Source organism: Chionomys nivalis, chromosome 15 (genome assembly GCF_950005125.1).
Source record: "Chionomys nivalis chromosome 15, mChiNiv1.1, whole genome shotgun sequence".
Taxonomy (NCBI): Eukaryota; Metazoa; Chordata; class Mammalia; order Rodentia; family Cricetidae; genus Chionomys; species Chionomys nivalis.
The window spans coordinates 48329887-48348049 of NC_080100.1; the positions used below are offsets into that span (position 1 = coordinate 48329887).

General features: G+C 40.1%; 1 protein-coding gene across 2 annotated transcripts in view; it reads right to left on the reverse strand.

The window, feature by feature from the left end:
• Positions 1-18163, reverse strand: part of Fam169a (family with sequence similarity 169 member A) — a 57884-nt gene that overhangs the window by 9141 nt on the left and 30580 nt on the right. For both annotated transcript variants that reach the window (XM_057789490.1, XM_057789489.1), the window contains exons 5-10: positions 16225-16396; positions 10411-10590; positions 4191-4319; positions 3280-3386; positions 616-655; positions 74-224 (exon numbers count right to left, since the gene is read on the reverse strand). In XM_057789490.1, coding sequence (XP_057645473.1) covers positions 74-224; positions 616-655; positions 3280-3386; positions 4191-4319; positions 10411-10590; positions 16225-16396 — 779 coding nt within the window. The remainder of the gene's footprint in view (positions 1-73; positions 225-615; positions 656-3279; positions 3387-4190; positions 4320-10410; positions 10591-16224; positions 16397-18163) is intronic.

The window sequence follows — 18163 nt, forward strand, 5'->3', positions numbered from 1 at the left end:
CAGGACCAGACACCAACAGTACGAAAGCGACAATCCACGAAATAACGTGAGTGGAACATCATTTCTTCCTTACTTGTTTACTGAAGCCACAGGTGAAGTCTGGGCAGTGTTCTCATCTTCACCTTGGGAACTACTAAATTCAGAATCCTGAAACCGCTTTCCGATCTTTGGTCGCTTTAGGTGACTGCTTCGAGTCCGAGTAGAAACAGGCGTCTTTTCTGGACCTGAGGGCAAACCAGGAAACTGCACTGACTATGCATGGGAAGGACTACCTATGAAAACACACAGAAATGCAAGAACTGCACCAGGCTAGCCCACCCACTGCTCACCGGACAGTTTTCCTCCTTCCTTCGGCTCAAGCTAAGAAAATGTCAGCATTTGTTTTCATCATAAGATTACTGCTAGCATTCTACATTATCCTGAGGGTTACTACATTCATGTTCTCTCCAACTGATTTTGGGGAATGACACAGACATTATGATCCCTATGTTACAGGAAAGGGAGGAGGGGGCTCAACCGCACCCCCGGTATTCACACAGAGTAGTAACATCGGGGAATTGGTGCATGAGAGTCCAAAGCCAAAACACTTACTAAAGGAACAGCTGATTTTCTTACCTTCAGAAGTGCTAGCAAAGGCATCTTTTAGGGAATGGATCTAAAATAGAGATAAAGGTTAATATCTAATGTTTTTAACTGTCCTTTCTCACTACGGGCCTATTTTGTTCAGAGTTTCAAAGAAAAATATTTAACTGTATTCAAACACTACTTTTTGTTAAGAAATCTACCTTCAAAATTAAAAGGGTTATATCCCTTGGATTATTGTAAGCCTAAGAGTTCATCCAAGGACCCGAAGTGTTGCAGGTTTACCTTGGAATGTCCTGGCATTCTGTCCACAGCTATCTGCTCTCCTGGCTTTTTCTGAATACTATCTTCACTTAACAGCTATTGTTGATGAATCAAAACATAAATTTTTCCACTTCTACCTTGATTTCCAAGGCAAGTATTCGAAACATTATTCCTTATCTACATTAATGGCAATAGCAATCAGTCATTCTAGCAATTCTGTGAAGAAATAGCAATAAGTCCTTCCTATCCCTCCACCAATCACAAAGCTTGGGGATTTTAAATGAAGGTTCTCTCAGAACTACCCTTTCCTATCACCATTGCTTTGCCCAGACCTTTATTATCTTAAATCTAAATAATTCCAAATAGCTTCTTCCCTGGCCAAGTCCCACCCTTTAACTATATTCTATCTAACCCTTTCCACCCAATAAAATAATGCCTCACAGTCAGACTATGCAATCCTTTGCTTAAAACTTTCAAATCAATACCTTATCACTGTATAGAATACAAAATAAGTTTTCAATAATTAATTTCTTTTATATTAAGTATATCATTTCTGAATTATTTTACTTTTCTTTTACATGCTATACCTCTAAGATGACCTAACAACCCTTTTCATAGAACTCTACCTGCCCTTTAAATCATCCTGTACTATGTACCTTTAATCATTTGCTATAATAACTAAGGCAATCATTATACTGCAATTTATTTATGTTTCCAACAGTAGATCATCTAGTTCCCTCATGTACTCAAGAGCCATACCTTTATCTTTGAACCTCCACTGCTTGCCCTAATACCTACTCCATTACAAATGCCATCCACTCACTCACCTGCTACACACCTACTCAACCACACCCTGGGAGGCACACACATCAAAAGATCTATTTAGAGTTGAAAAAAAGTCATCCTATATTTCAGAACCGCTAGTAAGGTTATGTGAATTTGAAAGTTGACAACGAAAGAAATGACAAATGTTTTGAGGTGATGGATATGCAAATTATCCCGATGAAATCATTACATAATGCACATAATAAAATGTCACATTGTACTGCAGAAACATGCAAATATTATGTGTTAATTGAAATGTAAGTCTAATTATAGACTTTAAAGTAGTTAACTGTGGCAAATGCATAATAAAAATCTTGCCTTCAAGAAGTCTATAGTTCAACTAGAAAAAACAAAAATGATAAAAGGTAAAGAGAACCACATGTGATGTTTTATGTACAAAACAAGTAAAAGCAAGCAAAATACCACCAAAAAATGAACCATGTAGTCAAAATAAAATTACTGTAAGTGGTTAAAAATTTTTCTTGAACTAAAGTATTATGAAGAATATCAACTTCAAAAATGACAGAAAATACAATTTATGCTATTAATCTTATGACATATTGCCACTACAATATATTCTCATTCAAATGACATTTAAAACTATTTGGCTTTATATTAAAATAAACTATAGCCTTTATTACATTTGTGGGAAGAGCAAGGTTTTCAGTTTTTCTTGATTTTATGGTAACTGAAAATAGTCTGTGAATGTGTCTATCTGAGGAATATGGACTGTATTTAAAAAAAAAAAAAAAAAAAAAGAGAGGCTTGCCAGGCATCGTGACAGACACCTTTAATTCCAGACCTCAGGAAGAGGCAGGTGAGTCTTTATGAATTCCAGGACAGCCAGGGAACATAGTGAAACTCTGTTTCAAAAACAAACAACTAAAGAAAAAAGAGAGCAAACACTTTGATGTCCTAAACATAGAAATATATGTAAAACCTGATTTTGTAGTAGTCTTATTATTTATGCTATCCTTAGACAAGTATAAAAACTTTTCAAGTATCATCAATTTTTAAGACATGAAATATAAATGGTAGAGGGGAGCAGAGAAGAATGTAGAGCTCAATAAAAATTAATAAAGAGAGAAAAAAATATAAATTGTAATTAAATATACATAAAAATAACAGCGGCTAATAATCTGTGAAATAGTAATATATTTTCCTTTTATGTATGTATAATTTAAATTAGCTTTACTTAGCTTATAAGACAAAAAAAGCATCAAATCTTTAATAATCAGTTGACAAAGTCACCAAGAAAATGAATGCAGTTGTAATTACTTAAATTTGTTGAATAAACTGTAATTTGAAACTTAAGTTGAGCCTTGTAGTGTGAGCCTACAATCTGAACTGTTCATGAGGCCATGAGGCTGAGCACATTTTCAAGTTCAAGGCCAGGCTAGACTATAAGCCAGTCTAAGCAACACGGTGAGCCCTACCTCAAAATAAAAAATAAAAGCGGGGCTGGGCTAGGGATGTAACTCAGTGGTAAAACACTTCCCTAGCACACATAAGGCCCCATGGCCAATGTTCATGATCACCAAAATAATAAACAACAAAAACAAAGGACACAAAAACATTACTATTTCCTATGACGGTCAAGGAGTATACCTGCATCTCACTAGACTGACTGTCTTCCATTCCAGGCTCATATTCTGGTACAGCAGCAAGACCATACTCTCCAGACACAGGTCTTTTAGCTTCATATTGAGAAATCTCTGTATACAGAAAATGTTTAAATATAAACTAATCATATCTGATTTTCATTTTAATAATATCTGGTGATCTTCATCAACTCCCAAGAGCAGCATAAACAAAAAGGATCAAGAATTTAGGTATGCTGTGTCTCCTTTACAACATCTTATGCCCAGTCTTTGATCCATAAAGCCTAGGCCATGCTTCTTCAATAATACACTCATTTTTACTCATAATTCCTACTGAGGCAGTTCACTACTTGAGATAGTTCTAGGTCTGTTTTTGTCTTTCAATTTTACTTTTATTTCTTTTTTTTTTCCTTTCTTTTTTTGGAGATAGGGTTTCTTTGTAACTTTGGAGCCTGCCTAGAACTTGTTCTCTAGACCAGGATGGCTTTGAACTAACAGAGATCGTCCTATCTCTGCCCCCTGAGTGTGCCACCACCACTCAGTTTATCTTAATTTTACTCTTTTAGACTTATTTAATGTACAAGAATATTTTGTTACTAAGTATGTATGTATACCATGTGTGTACCTGGTGCCCAGGGAGGTCAGAAGAGGGTGCCAAATCCTATGGAACTAGAGTTATACACATGGTTGTGTGCCACCATGTGGGAATTGAATCCAATCCTTTACAAGAGTAACTAGTGTTGCTTAACTCTCCAGCCCCCTCTAGGACTATTTTTTACTAGTGATTCAAAAGTAAAAGCACAATAAAAACTTTAAAAGAGGGTCTGCAACCAGAAAGACCTCAGCAGTGCTCTGAGGTGGAGGCACCAGCACATCTGGTGCTGCTTTTTAAACTGTCCCATATCCCACTAATCTTACCTGCAACTTTAACCGCTTCTCTCTGTAATGCTCTGGTGACTGGTATCCGCTGATGCCAATGACCTACCCCTTCTACTTCCCACAGAAGTTCATGATCTCCTGGGTACTTTTCAAAGTATTGCTTGGAAGCTGAAAAACACATTTAACAATTTCCTAGATATCTCAAGTAGCAAGAAAGAAGAGAGGAAAGTGAGGTGCACAAGTCATTCGGTGAGGTAGTATAATCTGATACCAAAAACATGACCAAGATATCTTACTAAGACTACGCAGTAGTCTCAGTTACAGCGAAACTCTTGAGACTGGAGAGGTGGATTCGTGGTTAAGAGCATTAGCTGCCCTTCCAGAGGACCTGAGTTTGGTTCTTAGCACCCATAGGCTGGCTTACTCCAGTTCCAGGAGATCCAGTTCCCTCTTCTGGGCTCCACAGGTGCCAGCCAAACACTCATAAACAAAATACTAAGTATATCTTTTAAAAAGTAAAAATCTTACAAAATTCCAAATAAGAATTTTAAGTGACAAATCTAAAGAACATCAGTACAATACATATATAAAAAAATGTCATTATGTAAGGTTTAAAATCATACTACACAAAATGGTAAGAGGAAAACATGTCTGTCAAAACAAGTCACAGACAAGAAGTCAAAGACTATTTGGTCTACTTCGGTGGACTAGCTGAATAGATAATTCAGAAGAAATACAAAGCAGGGGTGATGAAGAATATACAGTACTGCAGACAACACCACTCAAATATGTACTATAAAGGACAAAAGTCATCACAATTGTAAAGACTAGTGAAAATAAAAACAATCACAAGGCACACTATGCTTTTTAAAGCTATGAGCATGCAAATATGACATCATGAGAAAATAGAATGCACAGGCCTCAGTAGTGCAATTATGTCTGGGGAGCAAAGGAAAAGGGGCTTACAAAGAGCTCCAAAGCGAAGAACTGTAAATATAATAATAAACTGTACAAAACTCCCTCAAGAGCAGCTAATGCCTTTAACCATAAAGCTATCTCTCCAGCCTCAAGAGTTTACTTGTAACTGAGCTCACTGCATACTCTTGGTGAGTAACCGTGGTCATATTTTGGTGTCAAGTTATGCTACCTTAATGAATGGCATGGTCACCTCACTTTCCTCTCTTTGCCATTTTAAGAGATATTTGAAAAATATCTGCTGTGGGAGCTCCTTTGGCCAATCGCCTTTAAGATACCAGCCCACTTGGGCGTGGTCTTATACTATAAATGCAGCTGTAACGTGTGTGCTTGCTTCCGGTTCTTACCTCCGGCTGCTAGATTCAGTTCCTGTTCCCCATTCATGCAGAGGACGACTGTGATCTAGGACAGTGATCTGTGAATCTCCCTAAATAAATAACCCTTTATTATAAGTAATCCTGAACTAATGTTGAGATTTTGTATCTTCCGCCACCAAATATCTGAAATGCTAAATGTTTCAGAGTTTATCATATTTTAAATACTTGCATAGGCTATACTATTGAGCATACTTAATCTGAAAATTTTAAATGTTCTGAAACATGAAACTTTGAGTGACATATGCTTAGTAAGTTTCAGACTTGGGAGCATTTTGAATTTTGGTGAGGCATGCTCAGCCTATATGTAATTCTCATTAAAACCAAATTTTTGTTAAATTTGTCTAATCTGTATACTAAACACAAGAGCAGTAGGATACTATTCTATCATATGAACAAATTATAAATACCTAGTGTGAATCCACAGACTGACTTTTAATTGGGCATTTTCCAGTCCTTCTCTCAAACCATAAGTCTATGTCCCAGGCTTGGAGCAAGACGAAATCCAATGCAAGGAAACTCTCACACACAAAGACTGTTCTGCATCCACCATACATGTATCTCTTACCCCAAATGCTTGAGACAGAAGTTTATTGATTTTTTTCCAGATTTTTTAGTATTTTCCCATCTTAAATACAAAGCCGTTTTATATATACACACACTGAAGATAACTATATATAATAGTTTCAGTGTGTCTATCTATGCATTGTGACCTGTCATGAGAGCACCAAATCAATGCTCAGAGTTGTTTAGATTTTTATGTCAGCCACTGACTGCCTGAGATGCTGCAGTGAGGAAGGCAAAGATGACTGTTAGGTAGCTAGACAGGAATTAGCAGGCTTGGAGGCCAATCAAGATGGACCCTTCCCTCACAACCTGGACTCCCATTTACCATGAAAAAGTGCAGGTTTGGGGAAATACTGTGACCCATTAAGGGAAACCTACTTCTCCTGGTGTTACTTCTGGCCCTGCGTGGAGACATAACATTTCTTTCTTTCTTTCTTTCTTTCTTTCTTTCTTTCTTTCTTTCTTTCTTTCTGTCTGTCTGTCTGTCTGTCTGTCTGTCTGTCTGTCTGTCATTCATTCATTCATTCATTCATAGATAATTGGAGATACAACATTTTGTTTATTTGTTTGTATATCTATTTTGGTCTCTCTATGTAGCTCTGGCTGTCCTGTAACTCACTGTGTAGTCCAGCCTGGCCTTGAATTCACAGAGATCTATCTGCTCAACATCCCAAAGAAGAAAAATTATATAGTACAGCCACACACCCATACACACACACACACACACACACACACACACACACACACACACAAACCTTGAAGATAAACCAAAGAAGCTAAGCAACAAGGAGGGCTCAAGGGGGCACACGTGAATCTCACTGTGAAGGGAAAGTAGAACAGACATCACAGGTTGTGGGGGAGGGGGAGGCTAAGCAGGAGGACGGTCACAGGAACAGGTGGTATCATGTGGGGGAAGGATGGAGGGAGACTACTGAAGAAGACAACTGGAATCAGGGGCATCTTTGGGATAAGCTAAAACCTAGTGCAAGGGAAACTCCCGGAAACTTACGAGGGTGACCCCTAGCTAAAACTCCTAGCAATGGAGATACGGAACTCGAACTAGCCATCTCCTGCAGGCAGGCAGGACTTCCAGTGGAGGGACTGGGACAAAGGTGGCACAAAAGTGACAGGAGTGGTCAACACATGACTAGTCCAGCGACAGAAGCCACCCCTGACAAGACCTGGAGGGTCCAGAGAACTAGGATGTTCACCCAAACATGACTGGAAAAAAGAATGAAATGATCAGTAATGATATTCTGCTATGCTCAGTTAGGTGCCTAGTCCACCTGTTATCAGAAAGCTTTACCCAGCAACTGATGGAAACAGATGCAGAGACCTACAGCCAAACAATGGGTGGACCTCTGGAAATCCAGTGAAGAAAAGGATCATGGAAGTCAGAGGGGCTAAAAGCACCGTGAGAAAACACCTGAGTCAACTGACCTGGGCTCATGTGGGCTCAGACTGAACTGTTAACCAGAGAACTTGCATGGGACTGACCTGTACCCTCTGCACATATGTTACAGTTGTGTGGCTTGGTCTTCTTGTGGAACAACCTGGCAGAGGGATTGGGGGCTGTCTCTAACTCTATTGCCTGTTCTTGGGACGCTTTCCTCCTGCTGGGTTGACTTGTCCAACCTGAATAGGATAGGAAGTGCCTAGTCTTGCTATAACTTTATTTGCCATGCCTGGCTGATATCCACGGGAGGCCAGCACTTTTCTGAAGGAAGGTAGAGGGAGTGGATGAAGGGAAGGCTGGGAGAGGGACTGGGAAGACAGGAGGGAGGGAGGGGAAACTGTGATTGGGTTGGGAAGAAATTAACTAATTAAAAGAAAAAGGATTATAGTTTTAAAAAAAGTTAATCCACTGGGCTTGCCAATTACTTGGGCAGGAGTTCACCCCTCAAGAAAACTGATTTACTCTAAGATGTGTTAAGGAGATGGGAAGGATAATTATCTGCATTTGGAGATAATGGCCTCATCCATCCCAGGAGGCCTTCTCTCGTGGCAGTTGCTCACAAATACTCACTGCTAAACCTGCCACTTCTCTAAGCTGAAACCCAAGTGTCTACCTTCCTTTTTGCCCCTTGTGGTCTATTCTTGGGATGCTGACCACAAGTTCCAAACACTCTCTGATGTTCTGGGATTTCTCACTATTTTTTCTGTACACTCTCGGCCCTTGCACATTTCCATTGCTGACCCTGACTCACATGGCTCGACTTTGACTGAACCCAAAGCTCACAGTTTTGGTAAAGTTGGATGGCCAGCAAACTCAAAATAACCCATCCACCTTCAACCCTCAAATGCTAGGGTTACAGGCACTTATGGCTATGCCCAACTTTTCCAATGGGTGCTGGGAATCTGAATTCATGTTCTTTTGCCTTTCAAGCAAGTATTCTTACTCAATGAGCCATGTCCCCAGACCCATTATTAGAAATAGAAATATTATTAGAAATAGAAATCAGGAAAACAATCTCATTTACAAGAGCCTTAAAATACCTAGGAATAAGTTTAACCAAAAAGGATGAAAACTTCCCATAGATAGCATATAATACTGATACAAAACTTGAAAAGAGGGGCTAGGGAGATGGTTCCACTATCAAAAAACAAAAATAAACAAACAAACAATCAAACAAATAAACAACTTGCTACTCTTCCAGTGGACCTGAGTTTAGATCCCAGCAGCCATGTTGGGTGGCTTACAACTTGCCTATATCTCCTGCTCTAGGAGATCCAATGTAATTTCTGGCATCCACAGGCACTAGCACACATGTGGCCTGGCTGGCAAACAGACAGGCACACATGCACGAAAGCACTCAAGCATACAGGTATGCACGCACGCATGCATTCTAAAAGATGGTTTGTTAAAGAGAAGTAGAGGTGGGAGGTCAGAACCTTATGAAAAGCCTCTCTCCAACACCTATCCCACACTCAAGACTAGTAAATAGTGTATACTTAGATTTAAGAATTCCATTGTAAGAGAGACTATGAGTTAGTGTAAATAAATACACAAGTAGGATGGCCTGTCTCTGATAACTGTAGGGGTACAGAGGACCTTGCTCTCACAGATAAGCACTAGGGAAACCAGGAATGTTGAACATGCAGGGTCATCTATTCAAAGGAAGAGATATATAACCTGTTTTCTGACCAGAAGGCTGGAAACTAAGGTGGTTAACAGGCAAGGCACCCTCTGTGCTATCTGTACGGCCAAGCCATATCTGGCTCCCCCAGGCTCCCCCATTACAGGGCCAGAAATGGTTAATAGCCTGGGTGACCTTTGCACTATCTCCATGACTGTTAAGAGCACTTGCCACACTAGGCCCTACCCTAGGCCCTTAAGGTAACACATGTAGCCTATCTATAGAACCATCTTCATGCAAGAAGTGACAAGTACTTTGAAAAGAATTTTGATGTAATCATGCCTTAAGCTTTATGGTGGACGTGGGCTTGTGTTACACCAGAAAATTTAAATATGCTTAATATAAACCACCAGTGTCGGACTCAGGAAGCTTGAACCAACACTGGTTAATAAGTCATGCTAAACTGGATTTCCTTCTTGCCCTGGATTGCTACTCTGCTGCCATGGCATTTGCAGAGAACCACAAAATAGAGTTTATTTGTAATCAACTCTGAAAAGGAGAGGCCATTAGGAGCTTTGGTTATCAGTGGGGGTAGGGGTGGGAGTGGCAGACAACCTAAGTAAGACACCTATCTCTAAAGGGCCACCCTGAGAGAGATGAAAACTACAGGCAACCTAAGTAAGACACCTATCTCTAAAGGGCCACCCTGAGAGAGATGAAAACTACAGGGTTTTGGGTTTTTTTTTTTAAAGATTTATTTGTTATGTATACAGTGTTCTGTCTGTATCTGCATGTATGCCTCAAGAGGGCGCCAGATCTCTTTACAGATGGGGGTGAGCCACCATGCCTCTGGAAGAGCAGGCAGTGCTCTTAACCTCTGAGCCATCTCTCCAGCCCCTACAAGAGGCTTTAAAAATGGAGGGAAATCTGAAAAATACAGTAAGTGTAGTAAGAAAGGCACAAAAACTTTTCACCTGAAAATAAACAAGTTTTGGAGAAAAAAGTCTTGCAGAAAATGTTACACCTTTCTTGGCCCAGAATTCCAGAACTCAGAGGTCAAGGCAGGAAAATCACCATTTCAAGGCCAATGTCTACACAATAGAACCCTGATTTCAAACCTTAAAAAGGTTATTATGTGTCATGTTACAACTAGATACCACAGAATAAAATTACATTAGAAAGTTAAGCCCTAGAAAGCAAAAAGTTCTAATCTAATTGTCTGGAGAAACAAATTTTAGGTGACAAGTTTCAGCTCGGTCCACTCACCTGTGTACATGAGAGAAGACAGCGGGTACCGCAAGCCAAGGGCTTCTTCTGTAAAGGAATCAACAAAGTCCTCCAGCATACTAAGCCCCAAATCTTTTCCTCTGTATTTCTTTCTTATAAACATTGTATCAAGAACTGGCAGTTGGTAACTCTGAGTAAGAAATGAGGCACATAAGCTTCCTGCAGTAGTAAGAGAAACCAAAGAATTTTACACATTAAACTACATGTACATTTAGTAAATGACCTAATGTTTAGGAATAGTTTTTTCCCTTATGTTAAAAAATACATCAAAGAACTGCATATTCTATAATATAAAGTGTATTATAACTTTTGTCATACACTCTAATTGTATTCATGTGATGATAGTAAAAATAATTCTTATTTTATATTTGCCAGTGGTTAAGTAATATAGAACAAACAGCTCATTCCATTTTATGATATACATACTTGACTATGACTATATGTACAAAACACTACTGCTATCTTTAAACATAACCTTAACCTTCTCCCTGCTCTACCATGGACCGAAACTGCTAAAACCATGAGCCAAAAACAAATCTCCCTTCAGGTGCTTTTGCTCAAGTATGTGGTCACAGCAACCAGCAAGCCAGACTAGAACAACACTATACAAGAAAATGTTATTTGGTCATAAAAAAATGAAGCGTTGGAGCTGGAGAGATGGCTCAGCAGAGAACCCGCATTTGGTTCCCGCACCAACATGACAACTAACAACCATCCACAACTCCAGTTCTGGGGTTCCAGTGCCTTCCTCTTCTGAGAACACAAGACATACACATGATGTGCAAACAAAACAATAATACAGACACAATGAATAAATACGCTTGGTTTTTTGGGGTTTTTTTTTTTTTTTTTTTTTTTGATTTTCGAGACAGGGTTTCTCTGTAGCTTTTTGGTTCCTGTCCTGGAACTAGCTCTTGTAGACCAGGCTGGCCTCGAATTCACAGAGATCCCTCTGCCTCTTAAGTGCTGGGATTAAAGGTGTGCGCCACTACCGCCCAGCAATAAATACGTTTTTAAAAGAAGTATTAATACATTAATACACACTACAATATATATGAGACTAGGAAACAAACTGTTAAGCCAAAAAAAAAAAAAAAAGAAAGAAAGAAAAAAGCTAGACGCCAGTCACATGATGTATGATCTAGTTGCCAATGCCTGGAAATGGGAGTGACTCCTATTGTACACAGTTCTGTCTTTTGCAGTAATAAAAATTATCTAAAAATGGTGAATATGATATATCTGAAACAGGTAAATTATGTGGTATGCAAATACACAAAAATGTTGTTTAAAATACAAATAGCGATTTAGGCATTTGATGTATACCACTTATAACAAAATTCTGTCAGGACAGTCTAAAAATACATTCCTTCAAGTTTACCCATTTTCTCACTTTCTCAGTAAGTCTCACCCCCCTTGGGTCCAGTTACTCACCCTGGTCTTTCTACACAGTCCACGGTAACAATCAGAAATCCTGAAGCAGTAACAATACCTGGGGCCTTTGCCCAGGGTGCAGCATTGCTTAGCAGACCTTCCAAAGCAGCCTCTTCACTAAACTGTCAACTCTGCTCACATGCATTCTACTGGTAAGCTGTCATGAGCTGTTTCTGCTCACTTAGAAGCTGGCTCTGGGTAGAGATGTCCCCAGTCCCTTCCCACTTCACACCTAAACAAGTCTGTCACAAAGAGTCCTCTAGGGCCCTTGTCTGGAGATGTGCCCTGTCCTCAAACAAACACACAAACCAACAGAAAAACAAAACAGAACAAAAAGGCCAGGCGATGGTGGCGCACGCCTTTAATCCCAGCACTCGGGAGGCAGAGGCAGGCGGATCTCTATGAGTTCGAGACCAGCCTGGTCTACAGAGCTAGTTCCAGGACAGGCTCCAAAACCACAGAGAAACCCTGTCTCGAAAAACCAAAAAACAGAACAAAAAGGAAGACACTTTGCACTTTGTGACAGGGAAGGAAGAGAACAAAATAGTCCAAGGGTAAAAACATTATGTTCTTAAATATGGCTAAAAAAAAAAAAAGTAAACTATTTCCAACAGATGTTACTATTGTTTATCCCATGATTTAAAAGTGAAAGAGAAGTTGGAAGTTCAGCTATGAGAAGCACATCCCTGGAGAGAAATCTCAATAGGGAATTCCAGCTGACTGTCTCAACTTCCCCAGTTGGTCTCAGCTGGTTATTATGAGCACTAGCTTTGATGATGTCATCACTGTCTGCTGGAAGCCTTACTGGGGAGACTGTTCTGCCAGTGACTCTTGATCAGGAACTCCAGCTGGCTGCCTTAATGAGGCTTCCCCACTGGGTTTCTGATGGATTTAATGACATTACCTATTATTTGTTCTTTTACTTGGAAGCCTCAAAGGGGGTGGGGGATGACATGGGACACTCTGTAAAGATACACTCTACCTACCAACCAACCTCAATTGATTTCTACTGGATATTTTAAGTACCTTATTTAATGTTTTGTGACCTATCTACAACTTACTATTATCTATTCTTACTGCAGTTTGCTATGTATTTAATAAATGCACTCATTCAAAACAAAATCTATGGGGCTACAGAGATAGACCAGTGGTTCCTGCAAGGAAGCTGGGTTCAGTTCGCAGCATCCACATGGTGGTTCATAACCATTCAGAACTCTAGTTCCGTTGGATCTGACTCCCTCTTCTGACCTGTGTGCGTACCAAGCATATACATGGTAAACATACATACATGCAAGCAAAACACTTATACAAAAAGCATGATTGTTGGGGCTGGAGAGATGGCTCAGCGGTTAAGAGCATTGCCTGCTCTTCCAAAGGTCCTGAGTTCAATTCCCAGCAACCACATGGTGGCTCAAACCATCTGTAATGAGGTCTGGTGTCCTCTTCTGGCCTTCAGGCATACATGCAGACAGAATATTACATACATAGTAAATAAATAAATAATTTTAAAAAAAAAAAGCATGATTGTTGTAGGTGACTCTCCAGACTAAAGAGAACACCTGCCCACTCTGGGCACCTGGATTCCCACAGAGCTGTCTGGTGCTGTGCCATCCTGAAATCTCTTCACTGCTTCCCTTCACCATAGGGCAGAATTAACTCTTTCTTTGGTCTAGAGACCTTTTAAGATACAACCTCTATGCTCTCCAAATTCTGTCACTCCCTTTCTATAAACCAGGTATGGTGGCCATCTGCAATTTCTGAAGCATTCAAATCTGTGTCTCCATTTTCAGCTTCCGCCTGAGTCTCTTCACACACTTCACACTTCCTGTTCCTCCATCAGTTCATTCAGAAAAGCTTCTCCTAACCTTTCTATTTAAAACAGCACCTCCCGGGGAGTGGGGGTGGGGGAGGGGAGAACTGTGGATGGAATGTAAAATAAAAATTAAAAAAAAAAGTAAAATAAACAAATAAAACAGCCCTTCCCAAACTCTCTCTCAGCTGTTCTTTCTCGTCTCTTCCTCTAAAATCTAAGTTCTTCAAGGATGGAGCTTACGTTTTTATTATTTCAATTTGTCCCTCTTATTCTTTCTCCCTACTCTTTCCTCCCCTTTTCCTCATTTGCATGGCTCCTAACAATAACATGAATAAAAGCACGCCAACAACGATTTCAAGATCTAAGCACAGAAATGACAGACCTATTCTAACACAATGAGCAGCTTCCTCTTCTCAGGAACCCCTTCTTCGTCCTCCAGGAAGGTATTCCTTCACCACCCTAAAACCACAGTTAGCATCTCATAAAAGGGTCTGTGTGGGAATAGCTTTCCCACACTGTATGATATGAATGCCAAACAAATTGGGTGTTCATTTTTTATGCTTTTTAAGTCAGTTAAGTATTAGCTATTCTAAAGAAACCAACCCAGAAAAACTTAGTAAGGGTCTAGTTTTGGCTTGAGTAATACTTCTCACAGTCATCCAGAGGGTATTTCAAATTACTTGACACTGTCTAAAAAGCCAGACTAAATTTTACTGACTTACAAAAGAATTACTACTCATCTTCAGATAGCAGAAACTCACACCCCATCTCCAGCAATGTGAGTTCACTGCCCTCTGTACTGGAAACCTCCATTCTGTTTTCTTCTTGGTCTCTACCACTATAGTCCTCACTGGGCCCTTCTCTCATCTGAACTACCAAAGATCTATTAAGGACTTTTTGACTTTAAAAGATAACTTTCCTACTTACCAATCAGGTGCTATAAAAACCATGTCCCTAATGTGCTGTGGACAATAAAATGTCACCTGTCTTAACATGGCCTTTATGACACTACCCAATGTAATCTTCACCTTCACCCCGCCAACTTTTTGGTGCTTTGTTCTGTAGTAAGATTCTTCTCTTTATTCTTTCCAATGTTTTAGTCCCACAAGTCAAGCTGCTTATTTTAACACGCCCTGCACATTTGCAACTCTCCTTTACACACTTAGATCCCATGCATGTGATTACTAGCATGGTCTTCTCCCTTCCCTGCATCTCTACAGCTGATGACCCTACTGACCCTCCAGGGACACTTTCAAATATTTCTCTTAGTGGCACTTCTTCTAGGCAGAATTAAGTGCCTAGTCTTCATCAACTACTCTTGCCAATACATTAAATGCATCATTCATTACCATGAATGATTAGGTGTCTACTGACTACAACTTTTTGTTTTGTCTTGGTAGGGTTTATTTTGTCTCATTCACTAGATTTTGGCTGTTTTGAGGTGGCCCAGAAAGTAAAGGTGCTTGCTGCCAACTTGAGTGTATCCCTAAGACCCACATGGTGAAAGATGAGAACTGATTCCCACAACTGTCTGACTTTCATACACGCGCATGCACACAGAAATATTTTTTAAAAGATTTTATCTTATAGCTACAGGCGTATCATTTGCCTACTGTATATGTGAAGAGGGAAAAGAAAGTGAGAAAGAGCTAGGCGTTGGTGGCACACGCCTTTAATCCCAGCACTTGGGAGACAGAGGCAGGCGGATCTCTGTAAGTTCCAGGCCAGCCTGGTCTACAAGAGCTAGTTCCAGGAAAGGCTCCAAAACTACAGAGAAATCCTGTCTCGGAAAAACCAAAACCAAAAATAAAAAAGAAAGCAAGAAAGAAGGCAAGAGTGTTTTAGGTTTTCTTTGGGACAATTTCTCAAAAATAATTTCAGTTTTGCTTCAGTTTCCTTTAAAGAAAAAGTACTCCCTTGAAATAAAAAAGTTACTTCCTGATCTAAAGGCTGGCATACACATCCTTAATTCCACTACTAGCCAGCAGAGGAAGATGGATCTTAAAAGAAAGAGAAGGCTGAAATTAGCTGCAGCACCTCACAGCTCTAGGATATAAAATGGAGCTGACTACCAGAATAGCAAGAGCAAAGGCCAGATCCCAGAAGAGAAGGGAGCCCCAGACACACCAAATGATGAAGAGCATAGTCAGAGTCACTGAGCTACAGAATAGGAATAAGACCGCTCCTCAAAATAAAAACAAAAAACAAAAAACTGAAAAACCAAATCTGTATTTAAGCATTCTAAATAGAAATGGCAATGTACGTAGGCCAAGCAGCAAGCAGGTTTAATAAGTAATAGGAACAGCAGCAGAAATCAAAATAGCAACCTTTAAACAAACACATGGCTATAAAGATCATGGTGAAATGACAACCTTCTCTAATCTGGGTCTAAGGTCTAGTCTGCTCTCCCGTGGACAGGAGAACTGACACTCAGAAGAAATCCTAAGTGCAAGCATCTCAACTTGCACTCCAGCGGTTAAGACACCGACACAGTTGGGAACCAAAATGGAGATTTCTGTAACACAGTTTAAGGAACTTGTAAAACTCACCTGTAGGCTTAACTGAGTAAAACCCAACAGCCTCTCCTTTCTTCCACAGAATCTTAGCATAGTCAGTGCTGCTATGGCACAGGAATGGGATCTCATTTCTCTCCATTTCCTGCTTTCTATAAATAACTCGGTTGAGAACATACAGAACCACTCTTTCTCCGAGAGTGCTCACCTACAAAGAGAGTCAGACAGCAGGCACAGAGTTACAATATGCAGCTATTAGGAGACACCAGTCACCTTGTTCCCAGCTCCCACATCTATGTCATCAGAGCACTTCCAGGACAGTCAACACAATTTGAAACATTCTATTATCATAAACATTCTATTATCATAGAATCAAGGCTAATCACTAACAAGAACAGTCTATTCCCACAAACACATTTTACGTACAGATACTGTCTTGTAGCAAATTCTAAAACGGGCAAATCAGGGCCCAAGGCACACACTGTCTAGCATCTCAGTGCAGTGTCTTCATGATTCTAGCTGCCCAGATCCAAGGGGTGTCTGTGGCCCTAACTACTGTACCCCACTACATACTCTGCTTCAATCCTATTTAACCCAGTTCCTGCCCCTCTACTAAAATATTTTTTTTGTTTGTTTTGTTTTTCGAGACAGGGTTTCTCTGTGGTTTTGGAGCCTGTCCTGGAAGTAGCTCTTGTAGACCAGGCTGGTCTCGAACTCACAGAGATCCGCCTGCCTCTGCCTCCCAAGTGCTGGGATTAAAGGCGTGCGCCACCACCACCCGGCTAAAATAAATATTTTTAAAAGCCTATACTATTCCCAAGAGAGTTGCAGAACAATTACATTTCAAGAAGGCAGTCCTAACTATGCCCTTGAGAAAGGCATCTTTCCTTTTTCAGGCAAAATGTTCCTTAGATAGCCCTATCCTTGCTATAAGGACACCCAGCCTTCCCACCCACACACCCCTTTGCTAGAGCAGATGAGCAAATACGGTGACAGCAGGGAAGTCTAGGGAGACACACTTGGGGCCCAGCATGAAAACAGAGGCCCAGCTCTCACTCAGAGCCACACCATCACAGGCACTGCACGGTTACCCCAGCCTTCTGTTATTAAAGTCAGCTTTCCCACAGACATTTCTAATGCAAAAACAAGACTTCTGTTTATAAAGTCTATTTTCTTCCAAGTCCCCTTAAACAGCGGTTCTCAGCCTTCGTGATGCTGTGACCCTTTAACACAGTTCCTCGTGTTGTGGTGACTCCCAATTAAAAAATTATTTCATTACTACTTCATTACTGTAATTTTATTAGTTATGAATCATAATATAAACTTCCAACATACAGCTCCTGTGAAAGGGTCATTTGACCCCCAAACAGATCGCAACCCAGATTCTCTTAGTCATTACCTTAAAGGAAAACAACTTTGTCCTGACCATTTGTGCAGAAAAAGAAACTATTGCTGCATGCACACACTTCAAAAATAAATACCCCTGGCAGGGGTTCTCCAAGCCAAACAATATGACGGAACAGTCAATCTCTAAATGACAGGCCACTTCCTTATGTAGAAGTAACCAATTTAAAACTCTCCACACTGAGCTGAAATCTACTTTCCAATGGCTGTTCTTTGATAATATGCAGGTACACAGAGTACCATCATTTGAAGATAGCTATGACATTCTTCTGAATTTTATACCAATACAACCTTAAATACTGAAGAAAGAGAATAGACCAGTTGAGAGTTACTTTGGAATCCGGGTCCTCTCCCTTAGGAGTGCCTCAGATCCTCTAGTATCTGTGTGCACACTTGGCATACAGTGTTATACAGTGTTGTGCATGGAGGATATTCTGAAATTAATGTGAACTTGCTATCCACGCTTCTTAGCTTCATTTTACTTCTATTTATTTAAAGCCAAATTTTTCTCACGCATGCTGTTTTAGAGGATAGTGTGTACATGCACAACTAATCTTTCTGAAATACACAC